This window comes from Notechis scutatus, chromosome 14 (assembly GCF_049901735.1).
Source record: "Notechis scutatus isolate UNSWTSFEM ecotype Mainland chromosome 14, rNotScu1.2, whole genome shotgun sequence".
Taxonomy (NCBI): Eukaryota; Metazoa; Chordata; class Lepidosauria; order Squamata; family Elapidae; genus Notechis; species Notechis scutatus.
Window position 1 is genome coordinate 5,546,847 of NC_142022.1, and position 16,108 is coordinate 5,562,954.

At 45.7% G+C, this 16,108-nt stretch overlaps 1 protein-coding gene across 3 annotated transcripts; it reads left to right on the top strand.

Annotated features, from left to right (window-relative positions):
- Positions 1–2,356: 2,356 nt before the first annotated feature.
- Positions 2,357–16,055, top strand: LOC113427647 (V-set and immunoglobulin domain-containing protein 8). Of its 3 annotated transcripts, none has more exons than XM_087943568.1 (7): positions 2,357–2,495; positions 3,206–3,381; positions 4,538–4,853; positions 7,373–7,537; positions 8,462–8,578; positions 9,921–10,059; positions 11,535–12,168. In XM_087943568.1, the coding sequence occupies exons 1-7, from the start codon at positions 2,447–2,449 to the stop codon at positions 11,974–11,976; spliced, it is 1,404 nt and encodes a 467-aa protein (XP_087799694.1). In that variant the 5' UTR covers positions 2,357–2,446; the 3' UTR covers positions 11,977–12,168. The 3 variants fall into 3 exon arrangements, with proteins under 3 accessions (XP_087799694.1, XP_087799693.1, XP_087799695.1); XM_087943567.1 differs by having other exon boundaries at positions 2,360–2,495; positions 4,511–4,853; XM_087943569.1 differs by lacking the exon at positions 11,535–12,168 and adding an exon at positions 15,735–16,055 and having other exon boundaries at positions 2,363–2,495; positions 4,511–4,853.
- Positions 16,056–16,108: the final 53 nt, after the last annotated feature.

Below are 16,108 nucleotides of genomic sequence, written 5' to 3' on the forward strand. Positions count from 1 at the left end.
GGACAGTCATGGCCTCTCCCTGGTGAGCCCGAAATGAGACTCTGGAAAGGTTTTGGGGGGGTGGTCACAGCCACCTGCTGGCAGGTGCCAGCTCACCTCCTTCCTTTTCTGCTTCCTCTTCCTCTTCCCCACCCCCCTTTCCCACATTCTCCTCTTCTGCTGCTGCTGCTCTCACTTTTTATTTATCTTTTTGCCAATCTTCACCTCTCTCTTCCCTTTCTTCTCTTCCTCCCTCCCTTCCCTTTCTCTTGACTTCTTTCCTTCTCTTTTCCTTCTTTCCTTCCTTCCATCCATCCATCCAATCTTCTCTCCTTCATCTTTTCCTTCTCTTGACTTCCTTCCTTCACTATCTTTTCCTTCCTTTCCTTTCTCTTGACTTCTTTCCTTCTCTTTTCCTTCTTTCCTTCCTTCCTTCCATCCATCCAACCAACTTCTCTCCTTCCTCTTTTCCTTCTCTTGACTTCCTTCCTTCACTCTTTTCCTTCCTTCCTTCTTCTTTCTCTTGACTTCTTTCCTTCTTTCTTTTCCTTCCTTCCTTCCTTCCTTCCTTCCTTCCTTCCTTCCATTCCTTCCTTCTTTTCCATCTTGACTTCCTTCCTTCACTCTTCCTTCTTCCTTCTTTCTTGACTTCTTTCCTTCTTTTCCTTCTTTCCTTCCTTCCATTCATCCAACCAACCTTCTGTCCTTCCTCTTTTCCTTTGACTTCCTTCCTTCACTATCTTTTCCTTCCTTCCCTTTCTCTTCTTCTTTCCTTCTCTTTTCCTTCTTTCCTTCCTTCCATCCATCCAATCTTCTCCCCTTCCTCCTTTCCTCCCTTTTCTTTCTCTTGACTTCTCTTGACTTCCTTCCTTCACTATCTGTTCCTTCCTTCCTTTCCCTTCTCTTGACTTCTTTCCTTCTCTTTTCCTTATTTCCTTCCTTCCATCCATCCAACCTTCTCTCCTTCTTCCTTTCCTTCCTTTCTCTTTGCCTTGACTTCTCTTGACTTCCTTCCTTCACTATCTTTTCCTTCCTTCACTATCTCTTCCTTCCTTCCTTCCTTCCTTCCTTCCTTCCTTCCTTCCTTCCTTCCTTCCTTCCTTCCTTCCTTCCTTCCTTCCTTCCTCTTCCCTTTCTCACTCCCCCTCCTCCTCTCCTCCTTCCTCTTCTTCTCCCTTCTCCCTCCCTTCCTTGTCTTCCTCCTGGGGGGGGGGTCTTCCTTCCTTTGATCTCCACACACCATCCCAGTGAGGTAGGCTAGAGAGCGGGAGGGAGACAGGCCTGATGTCCGAGTTTTCATAACCGAGGGGAGACTACAATCTGGGTCTCTCTGGCCTATGGCTGCCCCCTTGACCGGCTCCCCAGATTCTCACTGCTCCCCCTGCCGCATTGGCAGGCAATGCCTCTCACTGCACCTGCACACCTGCCCACCTCTTCCCCTCCACCCCACAAGTGGGGTTTGCCTAGAGACAGTAGCTTTGCTTGGGGGACCTTCAGATAACAGATAATCAGAGTTGGAAGGGACCTTGGAGGTCATCTAGTCCAACCCCCGCCCCGCCTAAGCAGGAGACCCTACACCATTTCTGACAAATGGCAGTCCAATCTCTTCTTGAAAGACCTAGAAGGAATGAGGCTGGCTGGGCATGAAAGGAACTGTAACCCTCTTAAGTTTTAACAGAGATTAACAGAGTTGGAAGGGACCTTGTGGATCATCTAGTCCAACCCCACCCCCCTCACCCAAGCAGGAGACCCTACCCCATTTCTGACAGATAGGAGTCCAGTCTCTTCTTGAAAGCTTCCAGGGATGAAGGTCCCACAACTTCCAAAGGCAACTTCTGTTCCATTGAATATAGAATAACAGAGTTGGAAGGGACCTTGTAGGTCATCTAGTCCAACCCCCTCGGCCAAGCAGGAGACCCTCCACCATTTACATTTTACATTTGATTTGATTTGTCAATCGCTTACAAGATGACAGGTATAAGAATAAATATAGTTTTGAATACATGAGATAGATAGCTATAAGAAAAATAATTTCTGCGAGGAAGCATGGAATAAACCTCCTCCTCCCAGAGGTTTCAGCCTCGTGTGTGTGTGTGTGTGTGGACTGGGGTGGGCGGGCTGGATGACCTCCAAGGGCCCCGTCTTTGCAATCAAAAGCAAAGCTGACACGAAGCGTCCCTTCTCCTCAGCCCCCAGGGGCATCCATCCATCCCCTCGGCCCCCAGGGACACCCGCTTGTCCTTTGATGGCTGAATAAGAACATGACTGGCAGGGCGAGTGGGCGGCGGCTGTGCCAATTCACTCTGGCGTGGCAGTTCCTGAATTCACCCCAAAGGCATCCAAAGGGGCAGGGAGAGGCCAGGCCCACGGCATCAAAAGCTCGGCTGCCCCAGCTTCTGCCCAGTCTGGAAGGAAGACGTTTTCTCGCTCTCTCTCTTTCTTGAATCTGCCAAGCTCAGCCTGGAGCATGACTGGAATTCAAGCCCTGAGGTTTTTCCTTCTCTGCCTGGCACCAGGTAAGGCAAGGCATCCCCTTCCCAGGTGGCTTTCCCTGGCTGGGGAGAAGTTTGGAGAAGCTGTCGGTTGGGAAACGGGGGGCGCTTCTGAACCTGTAGGACACTTTGAAAAGCAGCAGACTTTCGAGTTCTTTTGGTTTGTGTGTGTGTGTGTGTGTGTGTGTGTGTGTGTGTTTTTTTTTTTTTTTTGGAGATTAGTTTTTGTAAAGGCAAGAGAGAATAATGAACCAAAAGTAATTACTAAGGAGAGGAAAGGGAAGAAAGGAAGGGAAAGCAAAGACAAAAGTGAGGAAAGGGAGGAGGGAAGAAAGAAAGAAGAAAGAAAGAAAGAGGAAAAAGAAAGAGACAGAAAGAAGAAAGGAAGGAAGGAAGGAAGAAGGCAAAAAGAAAGAAAGATAGGAGGAACAAAAGAAGGAAGGAAGGAAGGAAGGAAAAGGAAAAAGAAAAAAGGCAAAAGGAAGAAAGGAAGAAGGCAAAAAGAAACAGAAAGGAAGGAAAGAAGGAAGAAAAGAAAGAAAGAAAGCAAACGGAGGGAGGGAGGAAAGGAAAGGAAAGGAAAGGAAAGGAAAGGAAAGGAAAGGAAAGGAGTTTTCTGGGTGTAGGCATTCATCTCTCTGCTGGAATATTTTTGGGGAAATTCTCTAAATTATTTAGTCTCCGGTGCCGGACAAGCAAGTTAAGACACGTCTCTCTTTGCTTTGACAATTCAGCCCTTTCACCTGCTGTGAAGATCAATGCCAAAGGCCGAGAGATCATCTACCTGGCCAAGGGGGAGTCGGTGAAGTTGGGGTGTCCGTTTGAGCTGGAACCCCAAGATGATGGCCCCAATGACTTGGATATTGAGTGGACACAGATGAATGCTGATCCCACCAATTTGGACAATGTGGTGAGTTTGCTGAGGTCATCCAGACTCAATACTTATTCCAATGTTTCTAAACTTTAGCAACTTTCAGATGGGTGGACTACAACTCCCAGAATCCCCCACCCATCTTGAAGTTGCCAAGCTTGAAAAAATTCTGTTCAAAGTTTCAAACTCTTGTCTTAAAGATGGAACCTTCTTAAAGCTGGTTACACCACTGCCTTTGAGTGGATTTTTTTTTTTTTAATAAAACAGAAGTATTAACCAAGAATCCAGGGAAGAATTGTATCATAATTAATGTCTATTTGTTCATCTTATTGGTAATTTGTAAGCTGCTGACTGACCTGATTTTAAAACCTTTCTTATGGCGGCCATTAAATGAACCAATGGTTCACTAGGGTTGTGCTTTTTCCAAAATCCATAAGTGCATGCAGCTTTTTGGCAAAACTGGCAGAAAACATGGTCACGTGACCACAGGCCGTAAACGAACCTAATATGCCAAATTTACCTCCAAAGCTTGGTCACATGACTGCTTAACAGATTAACAGAGTTGGAAGGGACCTTGTTGGTCATCTAGTCCACCTCCCGCCCAAGCAGGAGACTCTACACCATTTCTTGAGTTGTCTCTTCTTGAAAGCTTCCAGCGATGAAGCTCCCACAACTCCCACGACTTCCGACCATCAGAACTTCAAACCCGAGTCCTTAAGTTCCCCTTTTTGGGGCCCAGTCGTAATTCGAGGACTACCTTTTGGAAGACTTCGTCCTAATTAAGTTGCCTTCCTCAAGTCTTATTGGGAAAATTAATTAGATGATTTCATACCTGATTCTGGGTGCTGGGTTTTAAGATTGCTTGATCAGAGTTTGCAAAGCCGACAAAGAAAAAAAATGAATCAAAGCTAATCATTAAAATAAACAAACTTTATTTCTCCAGTTTTGGATCGGTGAGGAAAGTAGCACCACAATAATTCTTTATTTCTGCAGTTTTGGATCGGAGGACGATAGTAGCACGATATTTGCAGACTTGCGGTCCAATTTCCAGATCAAAAGAGAGAGATTGAATCCAGCCAGTCTGCAAAAACACCGCCAACAGATCCCATTTCTCCTTAAGCCAATCAGAAACCTCTCTCTCTCTCTTTTTGTTTTTTGATCCAACCAGTGCTGTTCTCTGCTTCCTGCCCATCAGATCCTAAGCTATCAAGGCCAGCAAGTGATCCACCCTGGATACCCATATTTGCATCCCAGGGGTGGGTCAGGAAACCAAGATGCCAGCCGCTTTAGTAACCCGGGATTTCAGCAGAGCGAAAGCGGTCAGCGGTTTGGGTCGGTTGACGATTGCTGCCATGGCTTACAACAGCGGGTCAACTTCGCCCTCCCGGATCCAAGCAAGTACGACGCCTCCATCAATCTCCAAAATGTTCAGATCTCTGACTCGGCCACCTACGAATGTAAAGTGAAGAAGACCTCCGTAGCCACCCGGAAAGTGACCGTCAGGGTACTTGGTGAGTGAGTGGTGACGACTGGACACGAGCAGAGCTCAGGCCTTTTGCACGACAGCAGTCGACCTTAGACTTATATACCGCTTCACAGTGCTTTATAGGGCCTTCTAAGCAGAGTCAGCCTCTTGCCCCCCAACAATCTGGCTCCTCATTTTACCAACATTGGAAGGATGGAAGGTTGAGCCAACCTTGAGCTGGTGAGGATTGAACTACTGGCAGTGGGCAGAGTTAGCCTGCAATACTGCATTCTAATAGGAAGGAAGGAAGGAAGGAAGGAAGGAAGGAAGGAAGGAAGGAAGGAAGGAAGGAAGGAAGGAAGGAAGGAAGGAAGGAAGATAGCAATAGCACTTAGACTTGTGTACCGCTTCACAGCCCTCTCTAAGCGGTTTACAAAGCCAGCCTCTTGTCCCCAACAATCCTGGGTCCTCATTTTACCGACCTTGGAAGGATGGAAGGCTGAGTCAACCTTGAGCCAGTCAGGATCGAATTGCTGGCATTTGGCAGAATTAGCCTGCAATAGTACATTCTAACCGGAAGGAAGGAAGGAAGGAAGGAAGGAAGGAAGGAAGGAAGGAAGGAAGGAAGGAAGGAAGGAAGGAAGGAAGGAAGGAAGGAAGGAAGGAAGGAAGGAAGGAAGGAAGGAAGGAAGGAAGGAAGATAGCAATAGCCCTTAGACTTATATCCCACTTCACAGTGCTTTTACAGCCCTCTCTCAGTGGTTTACTGAGTCAGCCTATTGCCCCCAACAATCTGGGTCCTCCTCATTTTACCCACCTCGGAAGGACGGAAGGCTGGCTGAGCTGGTCAGGATCGAACTACTGGCAGTGGGCAGAGTTAGCCTGCAATACTGCATTCTAATAGGAAAGGAAGGAAGGAAGGAAGGAAGGAAGGAAGGAAGGAAGGAAGGAAGGAAGGAAGGAAGGAAGGAAGGAAGGAAGGAAGGAAGGAAGGAAGGAAGAGAAAAGGAAGAGCAATAGCAATAGCATTTAGACTGATATACCACTTCACAGTGCTTTACAATCCCTCTCTAAGCGGTTTACAAAGCCAGCCTCTTGCCCCCAACAATCTGGCTCCTCATTTTAACAACCTCGGAAGGACGGAAAGCTGAGTCAACCTTAGGCTGGTCAGGATCAAACAGGGAAGGGAAAGGAAAAGGAAGAGAAAGGAAAGGTAGCAATAGCCCTTAGACTTATACATCACTTCGTAGTGCTTTCCAGCCCTCTCTAAGCGGTTTGCAGAGTCAGCCACAGCTGCACAATGGATGGAGACAGAAGTTCAGAAGGGACCCCCCCTAGATTCTCAAGCTGTAAAGGAGGAGGAGAATCCAGAACTATGGAAAGAGTTCAGAGTGTGCAGGTATACGGGAAAGACTTTGGGACACAGAGCAAAGAGAACCTGCCCAGGAACAGTCCGATAAGAGGCAGCATAGCCCTCAGATGTGTAACAGGCCGGGCGAGAGGCTCACAAGGGACCCTCCCTAGTTTCTCAGGCTGTAAAGGAGATGCTATGATGGTATGTGGGGAAGACCTTTGGAAGTGGGCGAAGAGACCTTGCCAAGGGAACATCAGATGAGAACCTCAGCTGCATAATGCGAGGAGAAAGAGGCCCCGAAGGGACCCTCCCTAGTTTCTCAGGCTGTAAAAGGGGGAGAATATAAATCTATGGGGAGATGGGTGCAAGGATGTATGGGGAGACCCTGCCCAGGAACAGTCAGATAAGAGACAACATAAGCCTCAGCTGTATAACAGGCAGGGCGAGAGGCTCACTAGAGACCTTCCCTAGTTTCTAAAGCTGTAAAGAAGGCGGGGAGAGAATCTAGATCTATGGAAAGAGTTCAGTGTGTGTGCTGGCATCTGCAAGGATATGGGGGGAAGACCTTGGGAGATGGAGGAAAGAGACCCGGTCAGATAAGAGGCAGCATAGCCCTCAGCTGTATAACAGGCAGGGCGAGAGGTTCACAAGAGACCCTCCCTAGTTTATAAAGCTGTAAAGGAGTGGGGAGAGAATCTAGATCTAGGAAAAGAGTTCAGAGTGTGCAGGTATGTGCGAAAGACCTTGGGAGACGGAGCAAAGAGACCCTGCCAGATAAGAGGCAGCATAGCCCTCAGCTGTATAACAGGCAGGGCGAGAGGCTCACTAGAGACCCTCCCTAGTTTATCAGTCTGTAGAGGAGTGGGGAGAGAATCTAGATCTAGGAAAAGAGTTCAGAGTGTGCAGGTATGTGCGAAAGACCTTGGGAGATGGAGCAAAGAGAACCTGCCCAGGAACAGTCCGATAAGAGACAGCATAGCCCTCAGATGTATAACAGTCAGGGCGAGAGGCTCACAAGGGATTCGCCCTAATTTCTCAGGCTGTAAAGGAGACGGCAGAAGAATTGTACTTTCAGACTTACAAGATTCTTCCAATGTAGCCTTACCACAAGCTCGGAATTAGCTCAACCAGTTGTGATTCCCATCCGGTTTACCCGGCGAGGCTGACAATCCTTTCGCTAAGCGACCCCCTGTTTTTCATCCTCCTTCCAGAGAAACCCTCGACGCCGCATTGCTCCATCTCAGGCAAGGTTTTCCTCGGCAACGAAATCACCCTCCGTTGCGCCTCTCAAACCGGCACCCCTGCCCTCATGTACCGCTGGGCCAAAATGGCAGATTACCCCCTCGAGAGTGGGCTGCCTGAAAATACCATGGCAGGTAAGTTTAAACTGAAGGAGTGCCCCAAAAGTTGGTGTGAAGGGGGGGCCGGAAGTCTCGTTGGAAAGGGAGGGAGATGAAAAAGCCCAGGGACGAGAGAAAAAAACACACAACGAAACTGATTTGTTGAAAACTCTCCATGCATGCCTCTAAAATCCCTGGGTGCTCTGGGATGTGCTGGACTCCAATTCCCACCTGCACCCAGTCTGAGCATGAAATTGTGCTTTAACACCCATCTAAAGGGCGACAGGTGAGAGAGTAATTGGGCTGAGGAGAGCCAATTGGTGATTAAAGAAGAAATAATATTTGCCGCCAGTTCTGGTTCTTTGTTCCTTTTCCTTCATCGTTTCCTTATATTTTTGGTTTGGTTTTATTGTGTACCACACAGAGTCAGTTTGGAGTTGGGATGGTGTCTAAAATGGAATAAATCTATTTTTTTTTAAAAGAAGGAGGGGCAAAATATAAAGGGAACTTCTGGGATAGATGGATGGAGAGACGGATGGATGGAGGGGGGAATTGTTGATGGCTGAATGGATGGACTGATATGTGGATGAATAAGTGGATGATGCGATAGATGATGGATGGATGGATGGATAGATGGATGGATGGATGGATAGATGGATAGATGGATGGATGGATAGATGGATAGATGGATAGATGGATAGATGGATAGATGGATAGATAGATAGATGGATAGATGGATGGATGGATGGATGGATGGATGGATGGATGGATGGATGATGGATGGATGGATGGATAGATGGATAGATGGATAGATGGATAGATGGATGATGGACAGATGGATAAAGAGATAAAACAGATAGGTTGTTTGATAGATGGAAGGATGAATGGGTATAGAATGGATAGACAGACAGACAGACAGATATACTCTTACATCTTTCCTGGCTTTTCTCTCCTTGGAAGGTTCCAGTCCTGGAGATCTGGTCATTCACAAAGTATCACCTAAACATTTTGGGATTTACCAGTGCATCGTCTCCAACAAAGTTGGGTCCGCTCGGTGCACATTAGAGGTCTCGCATGGTAAGTGAAAAGCCATTTGCTATCTATTTCTCAAGCCCCAGGCTTGAGGGAGGAAGGAAGGAAAGAAGGAAGGAAGGAAGGAAGGAAGGAAAGAAAAGAAAAGAAAAGAGAGAAGGAAAGAAAAGCAAAATGGAAGGAAGGAAGGGAAGAAAAAGAAGGAAAACAGAAAGAAAAGAAGGAAGGAAGGAGAAGGAAGGAGAGAAGTGAAGAGGGAGGAGGAAAGAAAGAAGGGAAAGAAAGAAGGAAGAAGAAAAGGAAGGAAAAGAGAGAAGGAAGGGAAAGCAAAATGGAAGGAAGGAAGGAAGAAAAAGAAAAAACAGAAAGAAAGAAGGAAGGAAGGAGAAGGAAGGAGAGAGGTGAAGAGGGAGGAGGAAGAAAGAAGGGAAAGAAAGAAGGAAGAAGAAAAGGAAGGAAAAGAGAGAAGGAAGGGAAAGCAAAATGGAAGAAAGGAAAGAAAAAGAAGGAAAAGAGAAAGGAAAGAAGAAAGGAGAAGGAAGGGAGAGAGGTGAAGAGGGAGGAGGAAGGGAAGGAAGGAAAGAAGAAGAAGGAAAGGAAAGAGAGAAGGAAAGAAAAGCAAAATGGAAGGAAGGAAGGAAAGAAAAAGAAGGAAAACAGAAAGAAAAGAAGGAAGGAAGGAGAAGGAAGGAGAGAGGTGAAGAGGGAGGAGGAAAGAAAGAAGGGAAAGGAAGAAGGAAGAAGAAAAGGAAGGAAAAGAGAGAAGGGGAAGCAAAATGGAAGAAAGGGAAAGGAAAAGAAGGAAAAGAAAAAGGCAAGAAGAAAGGAGAAGGAAGGAGAGAGGTGAAGAGGGAGGAGGAAGGGGAAGGAAGGAAAGGAAGAAGGAAAGAAAAGAGAGAAGGAAGGAAAGGCAAAATGGAAGAAAAGAAGGAAAGAAGGAAAGAAAAAGAGGAAAAGAAAAAGAGGAAGGAAAGAAGGAAGGAAGGAGAGAGGTGAAAATGGAGGGAGGGAGGGGAGGAAGGAAGGAAGGAGTGGAAGTCTTCAGACACGAGGAAACCACCACCACATTCTCTCTAGAGAAATATCCAGATCCCAGCTAAGTTAGAAATCTATTTATTTTTTATTTATTTATTTTATTTATTTATTTGATTTGCCAATTGTTTACAAGATAATAAGTATAAGTGTATACATAGTTGTGAATACATGAAATGGGTACATATAAGAAAATAAAAGAAGAATAAGAGAAACAATAGGACAGGGCCAGCATCTTTCACCATGATCCGTGGTCAAGATCCTTGGCACAAGCCAGCTCCTTCCAGCCAATAGCACCTCACTTCGGTGTCCTCATCTTCCTCTCTCTCTCCTCCTCCTCCTCCTCTTCCTCCAGATTCCCCCCTTCTGACCATCATCGTGGGGGCTGTGCTGGGCTCGCTGCTTTTCCTGGTGCTGCTCATCTGCCTCATTGTCTGTCTTGTCCGCTGTTGCAAGAAGAAGCGCGGCAGCCAGAAGGAATCCAACCAAATCAGGTGAGGGGGGGGGAGGCCAGCGAGGGAGGGAGGGAGGGGTGAGAGGAAGAGAGGGAGGGGGTTTGTGGGGGAGATACAGAGACAGAGTTTGAGCACCTCGTGTGCCTTCTCCTCCGGGCCCTGGGAGACTGAACGAACGAGGCTGTGATCAGGGTGCCATCAGTCCATCCCAGAGCACGGGTGGGATTTGCAGCGTCTCTTCCAAGAATCTTTTATTTATTTTATAAAATAAGACCCTGGAATCTCAAACTTCTGGTCTTTACTGGATTGTAACCTCTCTTCCAAGGGTTCAGAACTAACTTCCCTTCCTCCCTTCCTGGCTTCCTTCCTTCTTTCCTTCCCTTCCCCTTTCCCTCTTTTTTCCTTTCCTTTCTCAAAATGCCTTATTCTTCTTTTCTCCTCCTTTCCTTCTTTTCCTCCTTCTCTTTCACACAGAAATTTTCCCCTTCCTTCCCCCCTCCTCCCTCCTTTCCTTCTTTCCTTTCCCTCCCTCCCTTCACAAAATCCCTTCTTTTCCTTCTTTCCCTCCTTCTCTTTCAACACAAAATTCTCCTGCTTCCTTCTTGTCTTTCTTCTCTCTTTTCTTTCACACACAATTTTCCTTCCTTTTTCCTCCTTCCTTCATCCCTCCCTCCCTCTCTCCTTCCCACCCTCTTTCTCCTTTCCTTTCACAAAATTCCTTCCTTCTTTTCTTTATTCTTCTTCTTCTTTCCTTCCTTTTCTCAGAGAAATGTTCCCTTTCCTTCCTTCCTTCCTTCCTTCCTTCCTTCCTTCCTTCCTTCCTTCCTTCCTTCCTTCCTTCCTTCCTTCCTTCCTTCCTTCCTTCCTTCCTTCCTTCCTTCCTTCCCTTCCTCCCTTGCCTTCCTTCCTTTCCTTCCTTCCTTCCCTTCCCCATTGCTTCCTTCCTTCCTTCCCTTCCTTTCCTTCCTTCCTTCCTTCCTTCCTTCCTTCCTTTCCCCCATTGCTTCCTTCCTTCCTTCCTTCCTTCCTTCCTTCCTTCCTTCCTTCCTTCCTTCCTTCCTTCCTCCCCTTCCTTCCTCCTTCCTTTCCCTTGGCTTCCTTCCTTCCTTCCTTCCTTCCTTCCTTCCCTTCCTTCCTTCCTTCCTTCCTTCCTTCCTTCCTTCCTTCCTTCCTTCCTTCCTTCCTTCCTTCCTTCCTTCCTTCCTTCCTTCCTTCCTTCCTTCCCTTTTTACTCTAACATTTCTTCCACTTCCTTCCTCAACTGAGGAGCACCAGCAGAACCTAGGTAGCTATCTCTGCAGGATGCTTTAATTTAAATTCTTTAGCAGAGGTCAGACCGGATGGCCTCAGGGATTCCAGATTGCTTCCAACTCCAGGACTCATAAGAGTGCCCAAAACCTCTTTTAAGGCTGCCCTTTGTGCCACCTCTCTCTTTCTTTCCCGGCGGGGCTTCCTTGGAAACAGACCCTAAAACGGCACAGAGGAGAGAGTAACATTTCTGCTTCCCCTTCCAGAGTAGACACCGCTGCCCCCAGGCCCAGACCGGACAGCCGCAACAGCAGCCTGCGATCCGTCTTGGGCTACCTCCCCCATAACATCAGCTTCATGCAACGCCGGAAATACGAGTCTCCCCTGGAACAAGAAGGGGTCGAGATGGTCTCTGCGAATCGGGACCCAGAGCTGAGTCCGAATTCCTGCGCCTCACCCCCGGCCAGCGGCCATCCTCCCATGGTCACCACCAAGGCCCGCGTTCATTACGACCCCAGTGGGCCTTCCTACAGCCACGCGAAATCGGCCGCCTCGGCGTCTTCTCAACCTCCGTGCCACGAGAGCCCCAATTCAGATTCTCCCACTTGTGACCGGGACGCAAGCCACGGAAAACGGAGCCACCCGGGACAATTTGGCGGTGTTCCTGTAATGATTCCGGCTAAAACCCGCGATGGGCTCGTCATTTAAATGTCCTGCTATATTTTTTTTTATCCCCCTGAACTTTTTTGCAAATGGTGGGGTCAGAGTTCCAAAATGCCAGGGATCTAATCTTGGAGCCGGTTATTATTATTTTTTAAAATGCAATAATTTGCTGTTTTCCAACCTGCTGCCTGCAGACTACAATGCCACACAGACAAAGCCTATATACATACATACATACATACATACATACATACATACATATGTGTGTGTATATATGACGAACCCAATACACAAGCCTGATGATGGCAGATGAGATTCTGCCGAAACGTCGCTGCAACTTTAAAAGCACAACTACAATGACGTGAGAAAATACCCGAACAAAGCTGAATACCATACATGTAAATACCCGTGAAAACTTAAGAAATATGTATATGTATTTGTATATGTATATGTATTATACAGTGTGTGTGTGTGTGTGTGTGTGTGTGTGTATGTATATATATATATATATATTTTTTTTCTTAAGTTTTCACGGGTACTTACATATATATATAATATATATGTATATGTATTATATATATATATATATATGTATGTATGTATATGTATATGTATATGTATATGTATGATATATAGATATATAGATATATAGATATATATGTATGTATACACACACAGACACACACACACATATAAATCAGCAGGAGCTGTATCCAAACACCAAATTGCAAAAGACAGACACAATTCTTGCAATTTATGATACGTTTTATTTATTTTTCTCCGGGCATGGAGGAACATTTCTGTTTTTGGTTTTCCCCACCTTTTATTCGCTTTTATTTGAACTGGCCCCACCTTTTAAAGAAGAATAGCAACAGCAGTAGCACTTAGACTTATATACCGCTTTATAGTGCTTTCCAGCCCCCTCTAAGCGGTTTTACAGAGTCAGCTTTTTGTTCCCCCAACGATCTGGATCCTCATTTTACCCACCTCGGAAGGACGGGAGGTTGAGTCAACCTGGAGCCTGGTGAGATTTGAACTGCCAAATTGCAGGCAGCCGGCAGTCAGCAGAAGTAGCCTGCAGTCGTGCACTCTAACCACTGCGCCACAGAGGCTCTTTGATGCAAACCAAAGGCAGCATTTTATTACAATCTCTCGAACTGTCCGCCAGGTGTTCAGATTCGGTATTTTTTTGTCTGCCTACCTGTCAGGATTCCAGCAATTTATGAATTGACACTTATCAAGTTTTTCCCAAGGAATGAAGAAGAAGAAGAAGGAGAAGGAGAAGGAGAAGGAGAAGGAGAAGGAGAAGGAGAAGGAGAAGGAGAAGGAGAAGAAGAAGAAGAAGAAGAAGAAGAAGAAGAAGAAGAAGAAGAAGAAGAAGAAGAAGAAGAAGAAGAAGAAGAAGAAGAAGAAGAAGAAGAAGAAGAAGAAGAAGAAGAAGAAGAAGAAGAAGAAGAAGAAGAAGAAGATGAAGATTTGGCTCTTCTGAATTGGAGAATTTGAGTTCTTGAATTTGGGAAAACTTAGGTTGCTGCTGTTTTGTTTTTTTCCCTTCTCAAAATGTGGACACTTTGAACTCCGCCTTCAGCCTTGCTGCGAGATTATTTATTTAATTATACCTGGCATGATCCAGGCCGTGATTGACAGGCTGCCTAGCTGTAGAGTGAGTTTTCACCTTGTGGAACGTAAAACAAGCCATTTGTTAACACTTTGCTGCCGGAAGGAAAAGGCAGAGAATTCTCTTAATAAACAAGATATTCTTACCAAAATGACTCAGGTCCTGTGTTTTTTTACAAATGGCCAATTAAACATCCGCCGAAGATTAAAAAGGGCAGTGGCGTGTCAAGTTTCTTCCTGGCTTGTTTGTATATAGTCCTTGACTTATGACCACAAGTGAGTGAACCCAAAATTTAAGCGAGACAGTAATTAACTGAAATCTGCCCCATCTGACGACTATCCTTGCCTCGGTCCTTAAGTGAACTCCCTCAGTTGTTAAATTAGTCACCTGGTTGTTAAGTGAATCTGGCTTATCCACTGACTTTGCTTAGCTGAAGGTCGCAAAAGGGGATCATGTGACCTTGGGACACTACGACCGTCATAAATGTGAACCAAGCCTCTTAATTTTGATCACGAGGATGGTGTCAATGTCACGTGATCTGCAACGGTCGTAAGTGTGAAAAATGGACCTAAGTCGCTCTTTTCACTGCCCTTGTAACTTTGAACAGTCGCTAAATGAACCTCCGTAAGTCGAGGACTACCCGTACTGGAAAAAAGTGACCTATGGCCGGTTTTCAGATTTACGACCGTTGCAGCATCCCACGCGATCAAAATTTGGGCGTTTTGGTCTAATCTGAACGTGGAAGGGTTGGTTTGTTGGTTTGTTTGGTGACAAAACGAGCGAATCTCTCATGACGGCTTGCAATTCAGGTTTATTATGTGAATCAGAAAATGGGTCAGTTCTCTGCTTTGAGAACTCAGCCCGTTTGTCATTTTGAAAACTTGGGAGTTTCTCTGGCAGGCCAGCTCATTGGGCGAGCATTTCCTTGGAGGAAAACAAAATCCAGACTTTCAGGGTGTCCTTGATTTACGACAGTTCATTTAGCAAACATTCAAAGTTACGAAAAAAGCGACTTAGAACCGTTTTTCACACTTACGACCGCTCGCAGACCCCTGTGTTCACGTGATCAAAATTCAGGCGCTTGGCAGCTGACCTGTATGAATGATGGCTACAGGGTCATAAATCACTTTTTGCAGTCCTTGACTTACAACAGTTCAGTTTAGTGACCATTTAAAGTTACAACGGCACTGAAAAAAGGGATTTAGGTTAAGACGGTTTTTCGCAGTTATGACATTGGCCGCATCCTCGCGATGATGTGATCAAACTTCAGATATGCTTGGCAAGTGGTTCACATTTATGATGGTCTCAGCATCCCACGATCTCCTTTTGCGACCTTCCAACAAGTGAAGTCAATGGGGAGGGGGGAATATGGATTCACTTAATGACCGTGTGACTAAGTTAACAGCTGCAGGGATTCACTTAACAATGGTGGCAAGAAGGTTTGTAAAATTGACTGAATGAATGTCTCACTTAATGGGGGAAATGTTGGGCTCAGTTGTGGTTGTATAAGGCCCAGGACTATCTGTAATGTTGTAGCTTCAAACGGACGCTAAACGAACGGTTGCAAAATGGAGGATAACCCGTATTGGGTGGAAACATGCTTCACGAGATTCACCCTGGAAAAGTTGCTGGCCGCAAAGAGAGCGAAAACCCAAAAGAGAAACTACCAACTTCAGCAGATCTTTAGATAACGTGGAAAAGATTGGCCTGCTGGGACTAGTAACCACGTCAGTTTCGGAGTGTTTTTACCCACAAGCCGCAAACAATAGGAGGTTGTTCCCACACACCTCCTTCAGACGCTAGGGAGCAGGCCAAAACAGATCCTTATCTAAACCGATTGACCTAATTCTTTGGATGACAACTTGCAATGCAAAATCAGCCCGTTTGATCCAAAGACCTAGATAAGAACTTACACAAACTTCGGCAAAGGGAAGGAATACAAAGTTGACTTATTTGATCAAGGTTAAAATACAAGCACCCCTCCACTTACGACCCTCATGGAGCCCAAAGACAGCCGTTAAGTGAGTTTTGCCTCCTTTGACAACCTTGCTTCCCCAGTTGTTAAGTGAATCCCTTAGTTAGTGACGCAGTTGTTTATGTCCATTTTTGTTTTTAAAGGCTGCCATCGTGACCGAAGATTTATGAATCTCGCTCACAATTTACACCTCTTCATTTCCTACATCAGATTGGCAGTGGAGCATTAAGAGGGAGCTTAAAACAAATAATCAAAATACAACAAAGAGAAGAAAACGATTGGATCAAGTGAAAGCAGATGATTTATTGATGCGGAGTAACCCTGGAGGGCTCACCGCCTTTTAGGAAAAAGGCCCTATTACTCGTAAGAGTCTACAAACAAAGGCAACTACATTTTAAGAGTATTTTAGAGACTGCACAATTTTTTTGTTGTTGAAACACACACAAACCCAGACAGACAGCAGGCCGATGGTAAATTATTAAAATCCCGGTTTGCTAGACTTCTATAAAATAAAATAAAAAAGTAATTTTTTTTAAACAGACATGAGGAATGGCAACTGGCGTGTTCTGTCTGGTTAGAGATTT